The 26295-nt window shown below is 40.7% G+C and overlaps 2 protein-coding genes across 6 annotated transcripts in view; both read right to left on the bottom strand.

Moving 5' to 3' along the window:
* The window catches only part of RSU1 (Ras suppressor protein 1), a 106328-nt gene extending 100197 nt beyond the window's left edge, over positions 1-6131 (bottom strand). Inside the window, exons 1-2 of one of the 5 annotated variants that reach the window (XR_004355985.1) lie at positions 4583-6131; positions 587-704 (exon numbers count right to left, since the gene is read on the bottom strand). Coding sequence is in view for 4 of the 5 variants with exons in the window: in XM_032682478.1 (XP_032538369.1) it covers positions 587-704; positions 4583-4600 (136 nt within the window). In the remaining variant the exon portion in view is untranslated. Of the gene's footprint in view, positions 1-586; positions 705-970; positions 1105-4582 lie in introns of those variants that run through there. The other 4 variants (XM_032682478.1, XM_032682501.1, XM_032682510.1 and 1 more) reach the window with 4 other exon arrangements.
* Positions 6132-7491: 1360 nt separating this feature from the next.
* Positions 7492-26295, bottom strand: part of CUBN (cubilin) — a 141453-nt gene continuing 122649 nt past the window's right edge. The window contains 10 exon segments of the mRNA XM_032682519.1: positions 7492-7822; positions 8217-8452; positions 10229-10394; positions 11459-11640; positions 11750-11897; positions 12571-12779; positions 13215-13377; positions 14207-14412; positions 24499-24716; positions 25589-25718. Of these exon segments, the coding sequence (XP_032538410.1) occupies positions 7715-7822; positions 8217-8452; positions 10229-10394; positions 11459-11640; positions 11750-11897; positions 12571-12779; positions 13215-13377; positions 14207-14412; positions 24499-24716; positions 25589-25718 (1766 nt within the window). The 3' untranslated portion in view covers positions 7492-7714.

A 26295-nucleotide genomic window follows, 5' to 3' on the forward strand; every position in this document is an offset into this window, starting at 1 on the left:
CATCCTGTCACGGTTCAGGAAGCATGTGCAATCATTTAATATCTGAAGTATCATGCTGTAATACAGTGCTACTGTCCTCTCCTTCAGAGACCAGCCACGCGTAGTCCCAGGGTGATGTCACCCTATCCCTTCCCAAAAACTGTGGAGATGCTGCTTGGCTGGTGTTTTTGTTTCAGTAGCAAGGCGGAGAGGAGGCAAAGTCTTCCCATCACTCAAGTGCCAGAATGCCAGCAGTGCGACAGGGAACGCTGAGCGCTGCAGGTGCCGGGAGGAAACCCCGGCTCCCCACGCCGGTCCCTCCGGTGCAGGGCTCCCCGGACATACACGGCTCCCCGCGGTGCTGACGGGAGCCTGAAGCGGGGCGTGTTCCCCTGCCCCACGGATCTCTTCCGAAGGCCCCGGCGCCCAAAGCGTCAGGTCTCCCCTGGACGGAGGAGGTTCGGGCGACCACCCCGGGGCAGCGGGGCCGGGGCAGCGGCCGGAGCGGGGCGGGGCGGGGCAGCCAGTCCCCCCCGGCCCCGGGCGGCGGCCCCGGCTCGCCCGGGACAAATAAGGAAGTTTCCGCGCTGTGCCCGCCCGCCAGTACCTACACAGGCCAGGCACGTCCAGCATGCTGGAGATGCCCCGGTTCGCACCATGTCCACCTCGGGTTGGTTCTTCTCCCTGCTCTCCTCCACGATCTTCTTCAGCGACTTGGACATGGTCTGGGAGGGGCAGAAACGGACACCGTGAGCCGTGAGCCGGCCGGGGCTCCCACCGGGACAGCGCCGGGACGGCCCCGGCCCCGAGGGGTCCGAGGGCAGCGAGCCCGCCCGTCCCGCGCCGCCGGCGGGCCCCGTCCCGTCCCGTCCGTCTCCGCCGCGCCCGCCACCAGCCCAGCCCAGCCCAGCGGAGCACTGGCCGGGATGCCGGCCCGCCCTCCCACCCCCGCGCGGAGGACAGGCCCGCCGCTGCCCACGAGGGGACTCACCGCGCGGTGGTGCGGCGGGACGCGAGGGGGATACGGCGGGACACTAGGCAGGACACAGCGGGATCGCGGGGGAAACAGCGGGAGAATCCCGGCGGATCCCTGGTCTGCACGCGCCCGCCCCGCCCCGCCGGGCCCCGCCCGCCGCCTCCCGCCCCGCCCCGCGCGCGCAGGCGCAGTCGCAGCTCCCGCCCCGGAAGCGGGGGGCGCGCCCCGGCCCGGAGGGAGCGGTCGGGACAAGGGGAGTTAGAGCTCGGACAAGTGGCAAAGGCTTTCTGAGGGAAAAGACATTATCAAAAAACCCAACCAAGCAAACAAAAGGGAACATTGAATCAGCGGTTTCCATTTCTTAAGGTGCCTTCGTGGATTGTCTACTCAGTTTTAGTTGCAAACCGAGTGACACGGCTGGACGCCAGTGTCTGAGCACTTTTAGTTGGTCTTGTCACACCATGATGTTGGAGTCACAGCCTTACTGCCCAGAATGTATTTATGCTGTAACATCTTTGACAGGAGATAAGAAGCTCCTACTTGCTGTTGTTACACAGACATGGAAGCTCAGAGCAATTAATGACAAAATCTATAAAATTACCTAAGGCTAGGCTACCTGTTGAGAACCAAAGCTTGAATTTTGCATATGTGCTCCATGATGTTAGCCTAAATAATAAGCTAGCCAAAAGATGATGAGCGGGAATGTGCCTAAGCTGGCAAATAACAAACTTTCTGGAGGCCACAACTTCAACTTTACCTTTTTTAGGAATGTAAGGATTTAACTATGGGCTGCCATTAATGGTGACAGTCAGGGCATTTTCTCAGACACCCAGATGGTGTTTACTACCTTGAGCCTTCCTGTAGCTACAGGCTGCTTTCAGGTCTTTCTTACAAGCACACTAGTGGAAGACCTTCTTTTTATCTGGATTTCTCAGCACAGAACACACTGTCACTCACATGCACAAGACACTGATATATATCTCTTTTTTATCTTACAGGAACACGAATCTGGATCCCTCTTCTGTCTAAGAAAATGCCCTGACTGTCACCAGTCAGTTGTCCCAAAGATGTAGGTGCTAACATGTCTGCAGTTCTTAGTTTCAGGGAGAATGATTGCAGGCTTCATTTAGTAGCAAAGGCTCAGGCAGATTTATTGTCTATAAATATGGTCCTAACTTCCTTATTGCAACAAACAGCACACGTGACTATAACAAGATACTCACAAAACACTGTTTTTGTGGCTAATGCAAAGCTCACCTGGCTTCTCTCTGCCCCGCTTATGCAGTGATCAGAACATTGTATGTTGCCTAGATATCCACATTCTTCCCCTACCATAGAAGTATTTAATTACTCCTCACTTAATAAACATATTTTCATTACTCCCTTTTGTCAGGATTGTGGGGTTTTTTTACCATCCACCTAATTTCATTATCCTGTTGTTATGTAACAAGTTCATCTATCACTCATGCCTTCTATGCAACCTACTTTGGTTCCTGCTTGAGCAAACCTTTTGTCTGAGTAAGTGCACAAATCCATACCCCAGTCAGGTCCGTGCTGGATTTGGCAGAGGAGTTGCTGCCGAGCTTTGCTTTTAAAGTTTGTCAGCATCTCGTGGAGCACTAAATACCAGTTGTCTGAGAAGGAGTGGGAAAGAAGGTTCACAAGCCACACTGTCCAAGGGTCGGGTCATTTCTTGGTCGTGAAAAATTATGCTCATTTTCCCTTCAGCAGTCAAACTCATGAAGTCATTTCCTGCAAGGGGCCTATGCCACTGCAGTAACCCAGTGGCCCCTCTCTTATCCCCCACCACCTCCTCCCACTCCATCAAGTTCTTCTGTAACCCCTTTAGCCCCAAATATCCTTAGCTCCTGCTGTATACCCCCTGCTAGAGGCTGGTCAGCCTGTGCCTGGGGACCAGCCAGTGGAGCCCTCCCCACATGTACAGTGCTTGAGCTCACAGTACAGGCTTTTCCAATTTAGACCATCAAGCTACTGATTTTTTGCTTATGAAACAGCTACAAAATATCTTTGCTATCTGTCAGATTTGTTCTAAATCTGTCACTTGGCTTAAATGTGAGATGAGCAGATGCCTAAATTCTTTGCCGAGGCTGGTGTATGCCTTCTGTCCTTAGGACAGCAGGCTAAAGTAGGTGACTATGAGGTAGATATATGGCCAGGACTGTATGACAGAGCTGCAGCTGCCCTGTAGTGGTCAGAGGAGGGAAAAGTTGCCCCTGCAACAGTGCTCCCAGCCTGCTCTGATCAGGCAGTGAGTGCTGGATGTGGCCCCCACTGCTTCCTTTCACTGTGCTGGGAAGCAGCAAGGGGATCAGTGGCTCTGCCCCCGCCCTTGCTCTCACTGTCCTAGGTAGTTCTTCCAACCAAGGAATCGAGGTTTTGCATTATTATTCTATTTTTATCTTTTTTTCCCCTCTAAGAAAAGCTATGATAATGGACAACATTAATGCAGGGTTAGCATGTGCTCAAAGCGATACAACAGCAACATGCCCCTGCAAAACCACTTGTGTACTTTTGGGCACTGCAACTACAAATGTATCCATCACCATTACACTAAGTAAGTGTGATAAGTGGCATGTAATATTTATTTTGCTGATCTTTTTTCTTATAAAAGCAAAATTTGGCCTTCTATTTTAATTATCATTTAATAAACATTTTAAACATTTACTTGTTAGTAACCCTGTATTGTTGCAGTGGTTCTGTATTATGAACAGTAGTCAATCCTATGAATTTTTGTTGCATTTCATTTAAATTAGGACTGCAGAATAATTCTGTAGTTTTAGTTCAGCAGTTGACAAAAAATAATTATGCTAAATATGTTAATTCTGATGCCTAGGACACTTATCCTGAGTTGTTATGGGAAAATTAGACACCTCTTCCTTTGCTTTATGAACCAACTGAAAACTGTTTTTCAGTCAAAATTGCTTTGAAAATTTAACTAAAATTAGCTAATGTTTTAAATTGACCAACACCATGACTTCTAGCATTTAAGCTGAATATCTTCTGTCTCCTTTACTTCAAGTAACTATAGTCCTAACAATATCTCATTGTGGTATTACCTTTTATTTATTGTTTATAAAGAATAGTCCTGTCACATGGGAAGGGCAATTAAAAACACTGTTATGGACCTTTTAGTTCTTATTCTTCAAATCCTGGTCTTCAGAGGGCTTACTGTTCATATGTAACTGCCACATAAAATTACCTTTATATAAGAATAAATATCTATACTAACATGCAGAAGTTGATTTATGTATAAAATGAAAACATGCAGGCTCTAGGAAGTGAAAATATGCACTTCATTATCTATGCTTTGTCATTGACAGGGAGAGGTTGTAGTTGTGCAGGTATCATAATATGGACATGCAGCATTCACAGCAATGACATTATCTATAAAATAGCAATGTGCACAGACATAAAAGCAAAGATATTCATGGCAGCATTGTGAGTGAAGCTATAAATCTTATTAAACACAGATTTTGTCTTTTGAATTGTACACTGCAAAAAGCACATAGAAGTTTCATGGAATAATTCTTTTTAGATTATCTGTTTAGTTCTTCCTGTTTGCATTTTCTGTGCATTCATTTTAAAGCGTTTTAAATTACTCCTTACCTTCCAAGATAGAAACATGGCTTAGCACTAGCTCTCTCCTCTAAGGACCTCCACTTTAATACTTCTGCAGTTGGTACTTCTGTTGTAGTTCCTCATATAAAATGTTAGAGGACAGCAGTGGGTTACTTTGTTCCTGTTTTTTTAAAAGAATGGGTTTGATAATTTACTCTAATTTTAGACTTTGACTATTTTTGGCTAGAGTCAGTTGGGCTAGATCAATTGAACCTTGTACCAGGAGGTTCATTCAACAGTCTTCATGAGCACAAATTCTCCACTAGACTTTCTTTTTTTTTTTTTCTAAATAACCTTGTGCATTTTACTGATTTGTAAATAAAATTATGCATGAGTATTGAATCTTTCTAACATTTAAAGAATGCACCAATCATTACTTATTGTTAGACTAAAAAAAACCTTAAAAATTTCTCTTCCTCCCATTCCTAGTTCTCTTCAGTCTTTTATTCTGCAGAAGTTCAATGATTCTATAAAATTTGATATTGTGACCAAAGGTCTTGCCAAGAGCAAGTATTTATCATATCGAAAGATGTCCAGTAGTATTTAATCTGCTTTAAAGTGAAACGTTTTTTTTCTTAGTGAGATCAGCCTTTTTGAAGCACAGATTTCAGCAAAGTCACCAGTTCAGCTAGAGTTGCCCTCTAGAGCTTAAGGCCAAAGGTTGTGTTACCAGAATGGCCTCATGCACATCACAGGCCACCAGATCATGTCTGCATACCAGTCCCTAAGCCAGCAGGAGGCCAGCCCCAGTTCAGCAAGCATGGGGACTGGGGTGTTCTTGGGTGTCTTTAAACTGTATCATAAGTGACTGATACCAGTCTCAAAAATCCACTAATGAACTTCATTCATTAAAACCATGTACAGGTTTCTGTTTGTCAGTTTATGCTCTGTCACACTCCTGACAAGGCCAAGGTTTAATGTGAGAACTCATTTCTGACAGGACTGATCCACTTTTAACAGGAGCAATCAATGTACCACAGAACACTGCCTGCAGTGGCAGGGAGTTGTTTGGAGAGACATACCCTTCCCTTTCATCTGTGGCTTCCAGCCAAGCTGTGCTCCAGGCTGCAGCAGAAATGCAGAAAAGGACATTTTTGTCAAGCCAATTCTTGCCTAAAATCTGATGTTTCCATTCCAGCTACCTATCAGCAAGTGACAGCAACCAGATATTGAGGGGATTCTCTGCCCTGCGCCAACTGCGCCAAATCCACGGGGATTCATAGGAAGATCAGAGCCAAAACAGACATTCATAGCCCTGTGATGCAGGAAGAAATACAGTCTTTCTTATCTTTGTAGGCAAATAACTCAATCCATCCTTGATTGCACTTGGAGTGACTTACACATTGCTGTCTTTAGAATTTATTTTGTGGCTTCATCTCCAGGCAGTTCAGATGTTTCTTTCGTTACTGCTTGCTATCCCCTGTAGTGAGTTTTAATAAACAATACGGACAAAGATTGCATCATCCTTTGATTGCAAATATGCCATCAGTTTGGAAGTGGACTCAGAGCAAAAGTTTTCTGGACTACTAAATGTAAAATGTTTTATTTGACATTAGAGTCTTTTATGTCTTCCCTTATTAGAGGAATTTTCTGTTTTGCTAGCAGCTCAGCAGTTTGATCCCACACCAGGCATTTCTCCTTTTTCCATTTTATATTTAGGCATGTTAGCAGGAGTATCACCTGGACACAGGCTCAGTTTTTCTTAGTCCTTGTACAATTTTAAAATGCTGGCTTATATCTCATTCTGTTGGCCCGTGGGAATTAACAGGTTTCTCTCTTTCTAACTTACCATCAGAGGATTTTGAGTTGTATTTTGTATCTTGTCCTTTTTGCCTGCTTTGTTTTTTCTACATTTTATTTTAACCAGAATGGCTGCTCAGCTGCTATAAAGTTTTATGTGTTTGTGGAATGGTGGCTTTTTGGCCTTCACTATGAAATCTTCAGAGTTCCTAGATTTTCTTAAAACTGCCATTTATACTTTATCATCATTTCATAATTAATTTTTGCTATAGTCACATTAAGGAATTGCTTTCACTGTGAATGACTCTTTGTAATAGTTGTGAAGTGAGAGTTCTGATAAGGCCCATGTTCCTTTGCTGTGGTGTGACTTTCTCTTGCCTGTCCATCACAGTTGACATTCAGGAAATGAATTGGTCATTTGTTCTGGGTTGTGACAAAAAATGTTTCATGGTGGGAAACAGTATGCCCTGTCAACAACGTCTTTTATGTTTGATGTGTGTTAGCCCAGGGAACGGAAAATTTAATTGTAGTCAAAGATTAATTGATATTTCTATGTCTGCCCTATTCTGAAGTTATATCTGTTTCATAAATGTCTAGGAAGTTGCCTTAAAGTTGACTAAAAAGGTGACATAGTTGGTAAAGACTCAGAAGTTTTTCATATTCAGTTGTAAAATAGATTTAGAAGCCTGAAAATATAACTCAATAAGTATAATTACAGACATTTGTATATATTGAACATAGGGCTCTGATCCTGACATTACTTCTTAATGTGGTTATAAGATTTAGAACCATAGCACGTCCTTGCAGTGTTAAACTTCAGTAAATGCTCAAGTGCTGATTCAGCTAGGTTCTTATATCCGATGTACATATTAGTGGAAGTTCTTCAGCACAGTTATCTGTGTAAGAGGCTGTAGGATAGGGGTATTTTTTGGAATTTCTCATCTTATCTAATTTGAATAAAACTTGAGTTGACATTTTCAGGGGCACTTGGAACAAAACCACATAACTTCAGAGCAACATAAAGACAATTTCATATCTTTGGTCCTCTTATAAATTTCATGTTTAAGTTTTATCCTAGCTAATTCACTTTCTATAGCATTAATTGTAAAACTTTGAAATTATGTAGAAGAATATAAAAGATATATTGCAAAAACTCCTTTTCCCTGGGTAGATAATAGTTTATTGTCAGTACAACAGGAGATCACTTTTTTCTTTTTTTTTGACAGAATCCTAAATTCATAACAGTAACACTTAACAGTAACTTTTAAAAGGCCTTACTTCAGCTGCAGTTGTCATCACTGGATTTCAAACCTCCTTTATAATCTAAAGTCTCTTCAGTATAGCAAGGAATGGTAATATGTATTTCTCATAAACAGTGTTCTAGCTTGCCCAGCTTAACTGGAATCCTGATGGTAAAGTCACATATTCGGCATGAAATTTTATATAGACTTGATGAGATGTAGCAGTAAATGGAGCGATGTTTGTACCCTAAAATTCAAGACAAGAAAAACGAAAAGCATTAGAGAAAGTGAAGATTGTTTGGAAGAGCCACTGAGAGTGTTAAAACTGAGGCATGTATTGGATCATAGATTGAAAGAGGCATCAGGTCTGTGGTAGATACTGCCACTGCATTTCTCCCTCGGGGTATTGCAACTATTTAAATCACAAATACAACTAAATATGGAGCAAACTAGCTTGATGTCTCCCACTAGATGTCACTGCACGGTCTGAATTGGAAGGCTTCTAAGGCGCTTCACATGCTTTGCGCCTTCACTTCCACTCACGTGGATTCATACGGGAATTAGGGTAACAGTCTTGTATATCGAACAGTAAATAATCATTTTAACCCCTTACAGGGTCACAGACAGAAGGCAATACATACCATCCCACAGTATGGCCCAGCAGAGGGGTAGCTGGCATCTGGCCCATTGTAGAGGATCAGATAGTTGCTGCTGCAATCCCCTGGGTCATCGATGCTGATGAAATCAAAGTTCACTGTGACAATTCGTCCCCGGGGCACAGCAAGGGCCCACTCACAGTCAGTGTTGTTGGGGTAAGTTGCTGGGTAGCTGGGACTGGCAAAAGAGCCAGTGGTGCCGTATAATGTTCCTCCACATCCTGGAAGCAGACATTGTTAACTGGCCTAGAAGGCTTAATTTCACAAAATAATACATCATTTAGTACATTAGTACAGTATTGGTAGTAGCACTGAAAAACAGAGACACTGTGAACTGTAACAACTAATGTGGATAACAGCACTATTCCAATAAGAGACAAAACTGAGGGTCTAGCTTCAGCAGCCTGAGAAAAATATGCAATGGGCATCACTGAATATTAAAAACCAAAGTGCCTTGGTCAGTTCAGTTCCCAGCTACTCAACTAGAGATGAATTCTCTTTGACTGTTCTTCATGAAAAGTAGTGAATCCTCATCTGATAGAAAAAATATAGAGAACAACTCAGAGAAAATAGTCATATTCAGTAAACTAAAGGCCATTTATAAAAAAATTCCATCTTCAACAGTGGGCAGAAGCAAATGACCTGGGAAAAATGCAGGTTTATAGAGTAAGAATGTGCAGGTCATGCCTCAGATTGCTTTCACAGTCTCCAAGAATTTTCAGCTCACAGCTCTCAGAGGTGGAATCTTTCTATTCAGTGTTTATCAAATGTCTTCCATGAATTTGTGTAGGTAGTTTTTGAATCGATGTAAATTTGTAGTATGCTATGGGAAGGAGCCCCACAACTTAACTGCATACTATGTCAAGAACTGGTTTGTTTAGTTTGTTTTGAACCTGCTGACTCCTGGCTGTATCTGATGGCTTCTAGTTCTTCTATGGGAAAAGTCAGTGAACAGTTGATCACTAGTTATCATCCAATATCACTCAATTTTATAGACCTCAGTAGTTTCTTAACTAGACTAACAAGTCTCAGCATCCTTCATACAGAAGCTATTTTTTATGTTGAGCCCTTTGTTAATCCTAATTTTTATAAGAGGAGAAGACCAGAACTGTATACATCATTCAGTTTGTGTATGAGCTATGGATTTATACAGTGGCTTTCTATTTCTTCTCTCTCCCTTTCACAACAATTCCTATCATTCTGCCAGTCTACTTGACCCTTAGTGAGCAGTCAGCTTTTCTTTTCATGAAACTATTTTACCCCTAAGATCTTGCTGTTGAGTACTAAAAGTCAACTCAGTGCCAATATTTTTGTATGTAAAGTTAGGGCTGTCTTTTTTTGACCACATTCTTCATCAACACTTTCCTACACTGAGCTTTATCTGCCTTTTCATCATTAGGCCACTCAGTACTTTATGGTTACTCTGCAGTGCTTTTCATCTGGTCATGAGCTCTCCTACCTCCAGTAACTCAGTGTCATGAACAAACTATTACCCAGCTGTTCACTGCCATTTCATAAGACATTTTTGAGTGTGTCTGTGATACAGTCATCACACATTATAGTGAGTTTATTGTCTTGGGGCAAATTTCAGTCTTCTTCAGGCTTAGCAGTGCCTAGATCCTAGGGCATATCACAACTGGACTATTAACGAGGCAGGCTGAGTCACCATCACCGCTGCCACTCTGTGGATTCCAAAGTAGATGTTCCTGATATTTTCTGACCTCTCAGTGAAAGAAGTTGATCTTCATCTTAAGTGCACTACATCCTCTGAGGCTGCTAAAGTCAGCATTAGAGAGAGGGAATTTCCTCCATCTCATAAAATGAATCTCACCTGCCTGGTCTTGAGGAGCAACTACCTCTCTCCAGTGACTGAATAGGGTGGACTCTGTCCTCTGGGGAAGGTCTAAAGCGTTGATGAGGCAGAGTCCAAAAATAGCAGAATTCCATATTGCTGCATTTTCCTTCTATGTAGAATTACTTTGTAATTACAGCCTTACCACTTGACGATGAAGTCCAAGTGATTTCATATCCATCATGAGCCCCTGAAAAATCACTCTTGAAACGAAGGTAGACAATGTAGTTTTGGGGGAAGATGGGACTGGGCACAGTGTTTCCACAGAACCTGCCAAGTAGTGGTGATTGCACATCACTCCCATTTCTGACCTTCAAGGACACAAAAAATATTGTCAACATTAAATTCCTATGCCAGGTACACACCAGTACAATTATTCAGTGATACAAGCACAACATAAAATGACAATAATGGTATGCATTCAAGTCACTACATAGTTTAATACTGTTATTTTTACTATTATATATTCTTGTACAGAAGGAAAAAAAGACCATTAACCGGTCTGTCTGAGTTTTGTAAGTAATTGCACAGAATAAGTATCATCAGAAACAAGCAGCTAAATTTTATGGTACGGTACATCTCCTGACTGAAGAAAATTACTTAAATAGTAGCTAAGATGTGCTTTTGCAAACCCATATTTTACTTTTCATAAGAAATGTTAATATTCCAGATAAAAAGATTAATTCTTTACCCTCTTTTCCCTGGTCACATTAAGACACAGATCATATTACACAGCTCAGATTTAATTTGATATTTTTCTGAGCTCCAATAATGCTGATCCTCAGATCCATTTCTTGAGACAGTAAAGAGGAAATGAAAAGAGAACTAAATAATGATTCTGCCACAAATATCTGATTTTTCTCATCTGACCAGTGAAGGAGTGAGGATTGTGTAGGAGAAGGATATGTGTTTTATTGACACAAAGTACCTTTGCAAGTATCCTACACTTGTCACTAGAGCTCTTTTTTTTTTTTTAAAGAAAATTAAAAATGCTTTTTTAGGAAAAAAATATCAAGCAGATGGAATCTGCTGCTGGAAAAAAGCACTCATGTTTGTGGCTTTCTGTTCATGCATGAAGGTTAATATCAAATGCAAACTATTCCAGATTGCTCTGTTAACTGGGTAACCTCAACAAGCGCTAGGTAAAGATGAGTTAGCTAATAATGAAACTACTTATTCATTGGTTTTGGACTTACTATAGTGGGTATTGTTTAATCTCTTAATATAACACCTAAGTACCTTTCACCATAAAACTGTAGCAATAAATTAGTCCCTTATGTCAGTTCAGCTCAGACTTGATCAGAGCTTATTAATATCCTTTGAATTCAGCACATTTTGACACAGGCCCACAAAATATGTATACTTGGCTTGATACCTCTAGGAAATCACGTGAACAGTGGATACTGTCTTCCAAACTGAAAGCATGGAAAAAGAGAGATATTGTGTGATTTGGGGGAGCTCGTAGAATGATAGAACAATCCATATTATTGGGGTGACGACCAGGCCATCCAGGGCTCTTCAGGTAACCAAATGACTGATTATACTCTCTGCTGCAACCTTGAGATAGAAAACCAGAAACATGTAAGGATTTCAGGTCTCTGTATTGCTTTTCACTGTATGGCATAAACAGAGGGAATAATAGATAGATTTTTTTCTTCAAGCTTACCTGCAGCTTGATAGGAAAATCTGACTCCGTTATTAATCATATATTCATCTGACTTGAACGTCACGATGGCAGTGCGATCGTAAGAATAAAATTTGGGGATTGGAAAAGTTTCAGTGCCACAGAATCTATGGACTGACCCTTGACCATGCTGGAATTGAATACATGTCACAAGTTACTTAATTATATAATTCAGTTTTCTACTTCCTGAACTTGAGGTAAATAAATCTCTCAACACCTTCTGTACCAATTATGCAATTGTATTTCAAAGTTCTCATGGAAATCACTAAATAATGTTTCAACATTTTATGTTGAATTATTATGAGAAACATATCAAATGTAACAGGTATTGTCATGGTAAAATGAGAAATAATGAAAGGAGTTTTAGAATAATGTAATATAAGAGACATAAACAGTTGGGCCTTTTTTTTGTGGTGTTTTTCACAAACACTCTTCTTGGCATGAGTATTCATTTTTACTATGGTTCTTGCATGGAAGGAAGTAAAATTAGTTTATGGAAACTCACTGTTGGGCAGTATTTTCTGAGTGTTAAGTTTGGCAGAACTGTTACTTGGTGCAACTGGGAAAAACTGTGTAACACTCACCCAGGTCTAATTCAATCTGTGCACAGTGTGCTTCCATGAGGTCTGCGTACCAGTTAACCCACCTTAACTGGGGCACAGTGTGTAACGCTTTGGATGTGCTTCTCACACAGTATCATCAATCAATCTATTACCAAATGCTGGGTTTCTCCTGCCTCTCTTTCCAAAGAGGGATGAGAGCTGAATGTGAATGTGGAATGGTATCACCTGTAAATTTCTTACTGTTGGTGAGTCCTGGAGCTCTAGGTAGTTCTGAGAGCAGTCCTGGATGGAATGGAGGTGGAAGGCCTCTACCTCTACCCTGACTTGCTGTTGTGGAGGGGCATCAATGACCCAAGTACAGAGAGTAAATGGTGGATACTCATTCGGAAAGTTAGGAGATGTTGCAGTCAGGGATGTAGAAGTTGCATTATATATTCCTCCACACAGGCCTGCGTAGAGCAGTAACAAATGCATCAGAGTGAAAGCTTTTTAAATTGGGAAAAAATATTTTGTGAGGAAAACTACACTGGTCAATATACTTTTGTATTTACATCTGAGTCTCTAGAAGGAGAAAGAAAGTAAAACACATGCTAATGTTGCCAATGTACATCATAAAACTCAAATAAATGTTTGTTGCCTATTTGTTAACAATCTGTGAGCATTCCTGTTTTGCACTCCAGACTGAGTCACCTTACAATCAGTCAAGACCAAGGAGAATTGCACTGGGGTCTAGCAGACCTGCTTACAGATGCTGTGCTATGGACTATTTTTGCCCTTTCCTGAGCCTTATATCTATGACAAATTTTGATGAATTACTATTTAAATATAAATATCCACAAAAGAATCACAACAATATATATGCATACATATATATGAATACGTACGATCCACTGTGACGTAGGTAGCATTGAAACCCTCCCTTTCCACAGAATTGTCTGTGATAAATTTCACAGTCAAGGAATTACGGGTAGAGAGAAAAGGAGCTGGCACTGTAGATCCACAGAATGTGCCAACTAAATTGTCATTTTCATTATCTCCATCATACAGCTGAAAGAAGAAGAGTATATAAGCCACTAATAGTTTAGGCATAACAAACAAATAAAGAGAAATAAAATTGTATGACCCCTCCTTTTTCTTTTACTTGAAAGTGCAGTACGTGGTCTTGTGCTTTAACAGGATGTTCTTGATGACCATAATTATTCACTGCCATATTAACTAATTCTGTTGGACAGTAAATCTCATTATGGAACATTCTGGTTCTGTCTCAGCAAATCTATCAAAAAAACTATTATATTTTAATTTGGCATTCTGATTTCTTTATTATATGTGAACTCAAAGTGCTTTTCAGTGGGAAGGTTGATTTTATTCATCAAAATGTATAATGAATTCCTAGTTTCATTGAGAATGTCTAATGTTCAAGGATCTGTAACACTCCTTGGTGGAAATTGTTTAGCAGCATTCTGCTATCTGATGTTTTGTATGCTCATCTCCAAGAAAATAGCTTCCGCGGGTAAGCAGTGAGCGCCAAGACTTGTGTATCCAAAATTTTATGAATTCAAGATCTTTCAAGCATATGATAATGAATATGCAAGTTTGCTTTAAAAGTATTTGAGTTTTGTTTTCTGTGAAGTAAATACCAATTTATATGGGCAGCCTAAGAAGCATGTCCCCATAACAATGTTAAAACTCTTATTGGTTTCCAAAAAGGCAGAATGACATCTGGAGTAGTAATCCAACCCAATGAAAAAAAAATAATTATGTTAAGCAATTTAATTTCTCCTTAAGACCATTTTCTATTAATTAAGTTAGCCTCGTGGAGAAGATAATGGAGTGTATCCCACTGATATTTTCTTTTTAAAATACGCAGATGTCTTACTTTGACATAATCATATCGGCAAATCTGAGCAGTCCGTGCTTCAAGCGCAAATGAAGTGAAGGTGAGGTTGATCAGTTTGTTTACAGGTGCACTTATGGTCCACACACAGTCCAGATTTTTCTCATATCTTCTGGTCACATTGGAGACCGGGGGGCCAAAGGTATAAGCTGAAGCTGTCAAGTAACCACCACAGCCATTCTGAGGTCCTGTTGAAGACAGAGAAGCTTTTTAAAAGCCATTACTGGCATTTATTTAATCTTCAACTCTTTAATGTCAAGCCAGCAGCTTTTTTTTTTTCTATGCTACAGTCCTTTTTACTGTCCTGTCTTGCAAGGACTATCTCAGTGATGAAAAGACTTTCAACACAGAGAGATATGAATCACAATTAGATTTCATGGAGTGAATTAAGAAAGGCTCATGTCTTCTGTTAAGTATAAAAACAGTATCTATTTTGAAAATGTAGCAATAGGTTTTTAAAAGAGACTGTAAGAAGACAAAGGACAGAAATGAAACAAAAGAGCAGTGGTCCGAAGGCCTTTGGACGGGATTCTTGCCAGCCAGTGAGAATATTTGGTCAGTAGGGGGCACTGGGTTGTTGGCTTTGAAAATGTGGTATTTTCTTATTTTGGCAATACAATGGCATCCTAGGGGGATTGAATTTGGCAGCCTGACGCTGGGACTCAGACTCATATTCATGAATCTAGCTAAAAGGGACTTCTGGAAGCATTTTGCTTGGTGGGAACTTACAAGCCCTCTGAAACACAGGCTGCTTCTCATTTGAATCCCACAGATTGGGCTAAGTTCTGGACTTACGTGCTGTGAAAATTCAAGCCCTATAATGTCAGTAACATTGAAAGAACTTAACTTTGGAGAAAAGCAGTTATTAGGAGATCAGAACCCCTTTATTGCATCGAATTACAAACAAGCAAAAAATACAGACTGCTGAAGTTTGTTTTTTTTTTTTAAAGTTTGATTTCTACGGACAGGACTGGGCTAGTAAATGTAATCAATTTATTTTCTTCCTTCCCCAGTCTCTATGGGGTCTCCTGACCACTTATTTAAACTCAGGAATTCAAATAAAATGTGGTTTATACACTTGGTTTTGGGTCCGATAGTTTTTGTAAACTTCACAGAGCGAGGCAGTACCTGCAAGCAGCCTGTTGTCTCCCACAGTAAATCCGTTTACGAGCATTCCATAATAAATGAAGCTACAGCTGTGGCTGAGCAATGTGAGCGGAGTTTCAGAATTTCATCTGCATATGTAAAATATGCTTGTCTGGCACATTCAATGACTTAACCTTGACATGCTGTTACATTTCCAGACATATAAAACTGTGCCTTACTTGAACTACAGTATTACAAAAGATCACTCTGGGGAAAAATCAGCATCCAAGGATCAGGATTGCATCAGTAACCCAGTGCTGGAGAGAGCCCTGTCTTGGAGACTGTAATGGTTAAACCAGAGTGACTAAGGCTAAATGTCATCCTGCTCTACTAACCAAAGCCGGAAAAACCCCACCCTGCAAAGAAGTTTGCTTAACCCCAAAATCTTAATAACATGTGATTTCTGCTTTTGCTAGAGCTAAAAATGATCAGAAGAGACTTATTACCAAGTGAAAAAGCCAGGAATTAGTAGATTATAGTCCAGTTTTTCAGGCAGTTAATGAAGTTGGAAACTAGGAAAAGTGTTAGCGTTCATTCCAATGCCACTGCAGAAGGCGAGAACAACAGCAGGGGAAATGTGAGCAATAAATCACTTTCTTACAAATAGTCTAGGAAGGAGGAAAATGTCAGACAGGAGGGTGCCTGAGCCCTAAGAGTGCAGTTTCACTGTATTTTTTTCTTTGTTCACCCTTCTGCATGATTTATTCAGTCTCCCTGAAACAATCTTGTTGGAGCCATTTCCTGCTCAGCATTTTGAACATCGTCAACTAAACATAACATTAAGCATATAAACATCAGTCATAGATCATAATCTAGCTATCCAGCCCTGCAATATTGAGTCCAGACTGATATATGGGTCAGACACTTACAAAGCTCTCCTTCACCTTTTTTAAAGTTAAAATTGCAGAGATGCCAGTCAGACCATGGCAACAGGAGTCAGGGAATTGCCACAGAGCCAAACAACAGGAAGGCTCTCACTGCTATTGCATTGTACTTTCTTTGAATATCAAATGGACCTTTGCAATGGTGAACTTCACTGCTAGCTGTGCAGCTACAAAGACAGCTCAGATGACAAAAAATACAGATGTGGGTAAGCTGTGTGTGTACAGCATATGAAATGGACCTGACAGAGAGAGAAGCAGGCCAAATTCCCATTATCAGAAAATTAATTCTAGCTAGTATAGTATAGCCAGTAATAGCTTCTAAGGGCAGATAAATTACTAAAAGTGTGATTTATAGTTAACAAAGACGAGGTTTCATCATTAGCTTTCACAATGCCTGCCCTGCTTAGCTGCGGTAGAGTCAGATGCTTACAGGACAGTACATCATAAATACACCTAGACTGAAAGCTGACCAGATATCAAGTAGCCTGGCATCAGGGCAAATAAATAGCAGCCCTTGTTGAAAAATCTATCCATCTTGGTGCTTTTCAGTACTGATCAATGTTACATCTGATTGCAACCACTAGAAGTTACACAATAGTGAAGCAGTACAGATCAAGGGAACACCCACAAGTAAATGAAGAACCAACTGCTTAACAGAAGGGAACTTGTGCTAAGAGAAACAGTACTGCACTGCATTTTAGCCAGGACACAACACAGTGTTTTAAAAATCAGCACCACTTCTGAATAGAAAGCCGAAGAGTAGCCACCTTTAATGGAAAGATATTCATCACTGGCTAACACAGCCAGAAAAAAAATGTAGCTAAAATTTATGCAAAATCTGGGCCTGAGAAGTTTGTTAATTTGTAGGATAGACTCTTAGATATTAAAAGCTAAACTTGATTAAAATTATGAGAAATGTACCTTGTAGAACAGTTTGTATGCCAGCAGATGGACCAGCTATATGGCTGACTGTGTTGTTTCAGTTTCTGGTTTCTTATTTAAAATAAAAATCATAAGGTCATCATAAATCAGATGGCAATCTTGTCTTCCTCATAAACAGCTTGCCAGAGAACACAAATTATCAGAAGAACTAGGGCACACACTGTCATCACTAATTGCTTTTGGAGGGAAGCATTAATGAAACTAAAAGGCTGAAGGACCATTCAGAAAACAAGGTATTGAAGGTTCCTTATGGCAAATAAAAATAATTACAGCAGAGACCAAGCACATGTTTCTCTGTTAAGAGTTATACCCTCTAGATATGAAACGAAAAAGAAGATAAATCTTTGAAGCTGCCTGCCTTTGAAGCACAGCCAGGGGTAAGGTTCATTTATACAGGTATGAGTGCAGTGTAAGGGAGCTTACTGAATAGTTTGAAATCAACTGAACCACTGAAATTTCAAAACACAACAAAGTAATTTTGCTGCCCTTTCCTTCTTAACAAGTGAGCACCCCAAATGGGTACTAGAAGGCAGCAAAGTTCAAAGAACTGCTCTAGTTCTGCTTGAACAGTAAGGAAAATCCTCTCCCAGAATTTTGAATCTCATTTGGTTTTACCTAGAAGCATCCCTGGAAACTGAAGACTCCTCTCTGATCTGAACTAAAGAACAGAATACCCAAAGATTAACTCAGTCAAGACTAATGCTTCTTTCCTGATGGGTCTTATTTCCAGTGCAGAGGAGTGGCTGGATTAATTGTGGCAGCAATAATTATCTTGTAGATTGGTTGGATTGTGGCTTCAAACAGTAAGGCTCGGAAGGACAGGGCTGGAGAGAGGAATTGTACTGTTCTACTTTGTCTCAAGGCTGATGCTAAAGGTTGGTAAACCTTTGCAAGCTGAGCTGAGCTGTTCCCATGTTTGGTAATTGCTGCACCAACTTTGTGTGGCTGCAGGGCCCTGGCAGAAGTGCCAGTCCTGACCACAGAGCCTGAAACTTTTCGGGAGATCTCTGAAAGCACAGGGCCCTTCTTAGTCTATAGACCAGCCTTTATGTAGAAAGGTTTTCTGACTGGTTTGATGGCCTGGAAATGGTACCAGCAGTGACATTTAGGACTGCAAAGCCCCAGTATCCTGCTTTAGCAGGATTTCGCAAATGCACTCAGATGAAGTTCATATTCTTAAGTTTTTTTTGGCTGATACCAAATATAACGGTCCAGACATGCTCTGTGCCAAGCCTGCATAACTGTAGTCTATGTACTGTCCTATCCATCTCCTTGATGCTTGTCTGGGAGACCAGAGGCAGATATGCAGTCTTGCCTCATTTTAGCACTTACTAATACTGCATTAGAGTCCATATTTGGCATCACAGTTCCCAGGCCTTTGCAGGTCTCTTATGATGTGAATCAGAATTGTCTCCTTGCCTCTTTTTCATATGCACCAGAGGACAGATTTTCAGCTGAAGAAGTCATGGATTTCAGTCAAGCTAAGACAATCATGCCATTAGAGAGTTTGCTCACAGTTGTGTGATGTGCCATTAATCTGAATATCCCATCAGCTTCCAACCATTTAGTCACTACAAAGATATGTAATCACTGTCTGAAAATAAGTTTTCACCTAATTTTTTCAGATCAGTCAGAAATATCTTTTTTGAATGTCTGCCTCTCTTGTCTGTCCAATTTGAGCATGCAAGACCCCCTTATATTTATTTTGCTTTGGAAGAAGAAATCCTTCACTGGAGATATTCAAGAACCATATGGATTCAATCCTGCGCAAGGAGCTCTAAGATGACCCTGTCTGAGCAGTGAGGTTGGACCATGTGACCCAATGTGGTCCCTTCCAACCTGAACCATTCTGTGACTCTGCAATTAAATGACTGACATTTCTGAGAGGCATTTGTAGACTATCCCTTAGCTCAACACTTGTATTCTTTTCCAAGATACCAAAGAGATCTGTTTCAACACTGCAAACGCTTTCTAAATTTAGTCAGATTTCAAGCTGATGCATATTTTTATATTTGAGCCCCCAAATACATTTAGAAACAGTCCAGGAACTGTGACTTAGGAACATATATTCTGAGCTTGTCACAGATGTTTTTATTTTCATGGACTATAATAAGATCAAGAAAAGATATTATTAGCCACAATTTATTCATTATTTTAATAGATTAAACTAATCATAGTTCATCCATGACAATGTAATGAAATGTGCAATACTAATGTGTAATATATTTGGCAAAAATTGTGTGAACCAAAAGCCCAAAGAAATTTCTGCCAGAAGACCTGTGAGATTCAGACAATTTGTTTCTCAGCTAAACCCTCTGCAGCATCAGGTTCCAAGTTCAGGCTGGATACCTTAACATACACCCCTGGAAATCAGTCCTAGTTTCTGAAATCTCTGCCAGTCACTGCTGCATGAGAAAATGCAACAGCATTCACATGCCACAGTCAAGGACACATTCTTCTAAGACTTTATTTTGTTGGAGGAAGTTTGAAGGATGCAGCTTTCCCACAGGCCACAACTGCTGTTGTCAGTGCAGGTGCCAACCTTATTTACATAAATCAGTGCAATGAACTACTGCTGATGGTGTGAGAATTTAGAAATTACTCACAAAAGGACACCTAACCCTGACTTATGCAGCAGAATAACCAAACCAATATTTTACACTTTATATTGCACATTCAGATTTTTTTTTCAGGAATTCTGAACAACTCAGAAAGAATCTGCAGCAACTGTGCATCCTGAACACTGCCAAAAATCTGCACCTTGAAACCAAAGGTAGAGTGAGCCATGGTTTCAGTCTGCAGGGTAGAAGAGCATGTAGAACTAAATTAAGAATTTTTTTTTTTGTTGACAATATAAAATAGTATTAAAGTGCTGTGAAAATTCTACTGGACCAACTTTTAAAAAGTAAACTTTAATTTCATTAGGGGAGAGGATAACAATAAACGTGTTTGTGACAGCACTTGGTGTATTGTATTCCAAACAGGAAGTAAGTAATTCAATACACAGAAAATAAAATAAAGGAAGGCAGATCCCTCTGGGTGATTTAGCAAGTAAGCTACAGATCATCTGATCAGGAAAAAAAATATAGATTATAATCTAATTCTATTATACGTATACTAGATTATTTATGTAAATTACCTATTAATGCATTTTTCTGGTATATCAGGAAAGATTTATATTTCCAACTATTTTTTTTCTAAAGTCTGCTTGCTTATGATTATTTTCCTTATGCAAAATGATTAATATGCATTCCATAGAAATGCTCATTTCAATAAAAAGAATGGAGAGATCCTTGAGGGAAAAACTGAGCAAATTTAGGACAATGCAAAGGATGGAGTGTTTCAGGACTTAACATTCCAACAGCCTAATGGTTGCCAAAGGTTTTGGAGACATTTCTCCTGCCCTAGAGCCAACACTAGTCTTCTCATTGTTGCCACCCTATTCTTTGTGCCTGTCTATAACCATCTGGTTTTCCTCGTCTCATGTTTAAATCATAATCTTTTTGTGACAGCAGATTCCTCTGTCTAGTGCAGAGGAATTGTGGCCCCTGAGCTCGTAAGCCCCAAGGTAGTGCAAACAAGGGATGACATTGGTATTAATCCAGTGCATGATACTTGTCTGTCACAGAGCATAAACTTGAATTTCTCCTGCACGTTCACAAAAGATAGTATAAAAAAAAGGGAGAGGAAAGAGCTGGCTACAGCTTGAAGTCAAGCAGAATTTAGGGCAGTAGAGAAAAAGCAGGAAAGCTTCCTCCTCTCCTCCATCCCACCTTTCCCGCTGTCCCAACTCTGTTGCAGTTTTACCTGTATTGTGTGAATTAACCTCAGGAAGAGCTTTCTGACTCAACCTACTTATCTAATCATGTGCAACACTTTTTGCTTCTTGCAAATTCATGTGGCTTCCTTAGACAGCCTCAATGAGCTGAGCTGTATTTCAGAAAACCCCTCGATCCTTCTCCTTTTGTTTAGAATGTGATGTATTTTTTCATTACTGAGACAATGGAGCTATGCACACGAGCAGAGAGCTTTCAAGGAGGAATTATTTGCTGTTAATAAGGTCACAGCTACATCTCCTGACAGGCATTGTTGACTCTTTAAAAACAAGAAAAAAACCCATATGTTTTCTTAGCCTTTGTGTCATAAGCCTCAGAGTGATCACAAATTGAGGTGAGAGAGTCACCCCACTACTGAACGGGAATAGGCAGAAGCTCCATTTATCACCGAAGTCTTATTTGTGCTATTACAGCAGGGATGGCAGAGGTATGTGCAGGCTCTGTCCCTGCCAGCCAGGGTCAGCTGAAAAGCTCAGATCTCTCCTTAGAGCTCAAGAGATAATCAGTAGATCTTTGGCCAAGTCACAAGCTCATTACACGCAGACCTCATTCTTTGGGGAGAGCTCTTAGCTTTCCTTCCTTCTCAGAGACATCTCATGTAACCAAATGCCTTAAGCTGATATTGATTTCTCTCTTCTCATCCTTTTATTGATTGCCTAGAGGAGCACATGCTCACTGTGGAAAGGAGGCATAATTCTCATTTTACAGACTGAAAACAGAGGCAGAAAAGAAAGGTCAGTGGTAACTAAGAGGAGTCTGTCTTTCCATAAATCTAACACTTGGAGCAGGCTAGGATCTTCCAGTCAACCCAGCTCACCAGCTCAGCCTGAGAGCATTTCCAAGTGATTCCAAAAATGGGGCTGATAAGTGTCCAAACTTAGTAGCAGAAATAGTGAAATGATAAACCCTCTGAACCACACCACAAGGACCACATGTCCCACTGCCTCAAATGCCCCATGTCACAGAGTGGGTTATGACAAAGAGTGCTGCTTGTGAAATGTGCACTTAACATTATATTGCACAGTGTACAGGGTAGTATGGGGAAAGAAAAGACATTTCACAAGAAAGGTGAGATGTTGCTGTACTGTCAAATTAATACTATTTCATACTTTCTGTTAGTCTCCTTTTTCTGACTAGTGGGGGGACCTTGAATATTCTAGTGGGTGCAGGATCAGTGATGCAAACAAATTGTTTTAATAAAAACAGAGCACATTTCTCTACAGAAATGTCAGGGTTTAACATTTTGAGTGCCTGGAAGCCGCTGCATTTTGGCAGTACCCTTAAGAGAAGTCCGATCAGGAAAGAAATTTGAAGAGCTTGTGAGGAAAGGAAATAGTTTAGTTTACTACAAACAGAAACAATGTACTGTTTCTGCTCCCTTCTTTCCAATACATAATCAGGGTCACTCACAACATGAAACAGAGACCAATAATTATGTTATCCAGTTGTGCTTCCCTAGGGTAACTAGAGAATAATGTGCTCATTGTCATCCAACAGAGAATGAGGCTTCTTGTTTCTCTACAGATACCATCTTCCTCATTCAAGAGATTTATCATTATTAATTGTCATCTGATTGCATTTGTACTCTTACAAAACCACATGGGTTTTATCTTTTGAAAGACATAAGGGAGCTTCTCTAAAGCACCATGTAGAATAACAGGCTTTTAGATCTTCATGGTTTTATTCTCTTTCATTTGAAGCACAATCTCAGACTTCATAGTACGAAGATGTGTCACAGATTTTCCTGGCTCCATTTTTTAGGCAAGCCAAACTGGAAACATTTATAGGATGTGACTCATTTTTTCCTCTTATAATATACGTTTCTACTTTTTGGCCATTTTGTACTAGGATGGGACTGCCAGGATCCTTGCTAATGGCTGTGTGGTTTAGTCCCTGTGGCTTACTTCCCACAGTGAAGAAAGAAGACCTACCATTAAGCATCTCACCACCACGGGCTCTTTGTCACACAACCCACATCTCCGCTTGGTCATCTTTTATAACTTGCAACTCCATTGCTCCTGAGTAACTCCTGCAACATCATGATCTTTCTTTCCCTGGGAGCCTCCAGAAATGTCCCTCCAAAACATAGCCTAATAGATGTCAAAGTTTATTCATAAAAGGCTTCTCCTCACTCTAGGAAATTATCAGGCATGGTACTGATGTGAAGAGCTTGGCTTGTGTTCTGTTGTGTGCTTAAACAGCCTATCTGGCAAGTTGCACAAACAAATCTAAAGTCAGTGGCTAAAAAAGTTGACTAAATGCCAATAGGAAGAGCAAAAGCTTGGGGGAGTTCCTGATGATCTCATTCTGGAAACATGAACCCAGGCTGCAGGGGATCTATAACAACTGATACCTCAGGGTTTAAAGATAGCAACATGTGAAGCAACACTATGTTACCTGGAATACAGTTCACAAGAGGGGTCTTAATGATACTTGTAGCAATTATTTAGTGTGAAGCAAAGGAAGAGTTAATAATAGTAATAACCATGAGGTTCTGTGGGAATATTTTTCTTGGCAAGGCCAAGTAGAACCAGTTATTTTCCTTATCTGTAAATACTTTCTCAGACTGTATCAAATGAGAAAGTCACTGGCTAGGGGCAGGGAGGGGATTCAATGACTCAGCAGAAGACTATGTTTGCTCTGCCACAAAGGCCTTTCATTCTGATCTGTCTGAGCGCCAGCTTTGCTAACTGGACAATTACTTCTTTCTAGATCACAAAACCCATGGAGTTAATTACACAGGAAACTAGTAGAGATGACATGAAATCAATTTACATGTAATAATTATTTGTTGCTTACCTTCCCTGAAACAATTCAGATGTTATAAGAAGATAAAAAGCTCCTTTTACACCTTGATCTTAAAAAGACTACTGAGTTTAAGCTGTTTTTTTAAGGTAATAATCAAACTTTGCCCCCTCCTCTTGTGCCATCAAAACATTTAATATCCAGTGCCTTCTTACTATGATCCCATTTATGTTATGGCCAGCTAACCAGAATGATCCTGCTAATCAGTAGAAATCAGAACAGTGGTGCTTGGGGGGGAACCACAATCTTAACTCACCTCAACGCTTTTGTTCTTAAAAAGGTGTGAGGTGAACTGAAAGGAAATGGAAACTGAGGATAGATTGAAAGGAGGCATCTTTAGCGCACCACCAACCTCTGACTACAGAAGAATGAGAATTCTCAGATATTGGGTGCTGCTAAGCCTTCAGTCACCCAAGAAATGCCTGTGCCTTCAGAGAGGCAGGAAAAGAATAGCAAAGCATAAAAGGAATCAGTTCAAAACCAGACTGGAATGCAGGGATCCCATAAGCCTAGTATTTAGCTTAGTTCACTCAATTTTCACAAAATCAGAAACATTCTTCCATTTCTAGCACCCCTAGTGAGGCAGATCACAACTGCTCCTCACTAAAAGGAATTACTTACCAGCAAATTCTTGCGGTTATGAGTCTGATAATATGCTTACCTAAGGTCTCCCTGAAAGATGCTTTCCATCCCCTGTCTGCTCCATAGAAGTCAGTGCTAAACACCAGGAACAAGTTATTACCGGAGCTCTTAATATTGGGAGGCAGTTCTGAGCCACAGAATTTCCCGAGGAGAGGAGCATGGGTATCTGAGCCATCATATACTGCCACATAATCTTTGTAGCAGGAGGGAGATATTTCAAGCTGGAAGCTGTTGAATCTGCAAAACACAACTGGAGCTTTAGGTATCACATTTTCATTTCTGTTCCTGTGTTACATGTGTTTTTAATGCTTGAGGAAAAATCTAAGTACTAGCAATAGCCAAAGCCATACACAGACAAAACATATCTCTTCAGAAACAAACAAGCAGAACTATTAGCTGCATGGCAAAACATTTCAGCCAACTAGTCTCAAAGAAATTGTGACCCTCGCCCACCTGGTCTCTTGCAAGGCAAGCTGTCAGCACACCTCAGCTTTCTGTGAAGCAGCAGGTCTCCTTTGTACAAGATAAAATGCAGGTGCAGAGTGCAGACCAGCTGGGTCTTCTGCTAACTTGGGAAATGTTCTCTTAATTCACACTCAGCATATATATGATTGAAGAATGTATCGGTTTTTTTAATTTCTCAGTGGCAAGATTTTGTGGCAACCATATCCCTCTCTTAGGCAAGACAGCACGCACTCAGAAGTATACTCTTTTGGGGTGGGTATTATTACTTTGGCTTTAAAGTGAGTACCAGTCTTAAAAAGAATTACTATTTTTCTTGTATAAACTTACAGGAGTCTCAGAAATCCTCAAAGACTGACAGAATTTAACTAAAAAGCATGAGCTGCATTTTTACTATTTCTTAGTCCTCTTGGTAACCAAAGTGGGAACTTAAAACTGTGGTGATATTTTGCACATAACAAGTTGAAGAGAAAGATGTAATGGAGCCTGAGGTTGATCAAAGTGACTTCAGTAGCCATTTCTCATTTTAGTTAAGCTTTGCCATTGGAAAAGGAAAGACAGAGAAAAAATAGTCAATAATTGCTGTCTTTAATGGGATTCAGAGACTTCCCTGTCGCTTAATGACAAGCTGAACTTTGGTTACATACTTGAGGACCACTACTTTGCCATTTCCAACTGTGATGTAGTATGAGCAGTTCATGTTGTTGTGATAATCAAGAACTGAATGGGCCGGACTGGAGATAACACCGACAGAGCCACTGAAAATGCCACCACAAGCTGTAGGGGAAACAGAAAAAAAAGGTGATTAGTGTCTGAATACTAGCTTCATCCTAATTCTCATATTTCTTGAAGATGTTTACCTGTAAGGAAAAAAAAGCCCTTGATAAATTAGGAGCAGTCTTCAGTGCAATGCCTAGAACTGTAGAATGTGTAGATGTCCATCAGGTTGTGCTCTGCAGTGGAAGACTACTCAGCACTGAAGTAACAGGTTGTTATTAGTCCATACCAAATGGCAATGGCTCTGTGTCTGTGCAGTAAAAGACTGAGCCTGATTTCAAGTGTCCTGCAGTAGGACCAGGGAGCAGTGGGATGGGGTGGATGCCCCATGCAGAAGCATGAGTGAGGTGTGTCTAGAGTAGCTCTTCACCCATTCTAGCTTGCAAAGAGAAACCTGGCTGATATGTGGGCAAAGACATCCCTTCATCCAGGCCCTGGTGCCGTGGAAGCCTCTAAGCAGCCACAATTGGACACACAGCCCTGTCTCTGACTTTTCTGGAATAACTGTATGCAGAGCCTCATCATCTGCCAACATCTGGAAGGGTTGGGGCATTACTGTAGCATTTGTTCTGCACAG

This window comes from Chiroxiphia lanceolata, chromosome 1, assembly GCF_009829145.1.
Source record: "Chiroxiphia lanceolata isolate bChiLan1 chromosome 1, bChiLan1.pri, whole genome shotgun sequence".
NCBI classification, from domain to species: Eukaryota; Metazoa; Chordata; class Aves; order Passeriformes; family Pipridae; genus Chiroxiphia; species Chiroxiphia lanceolata.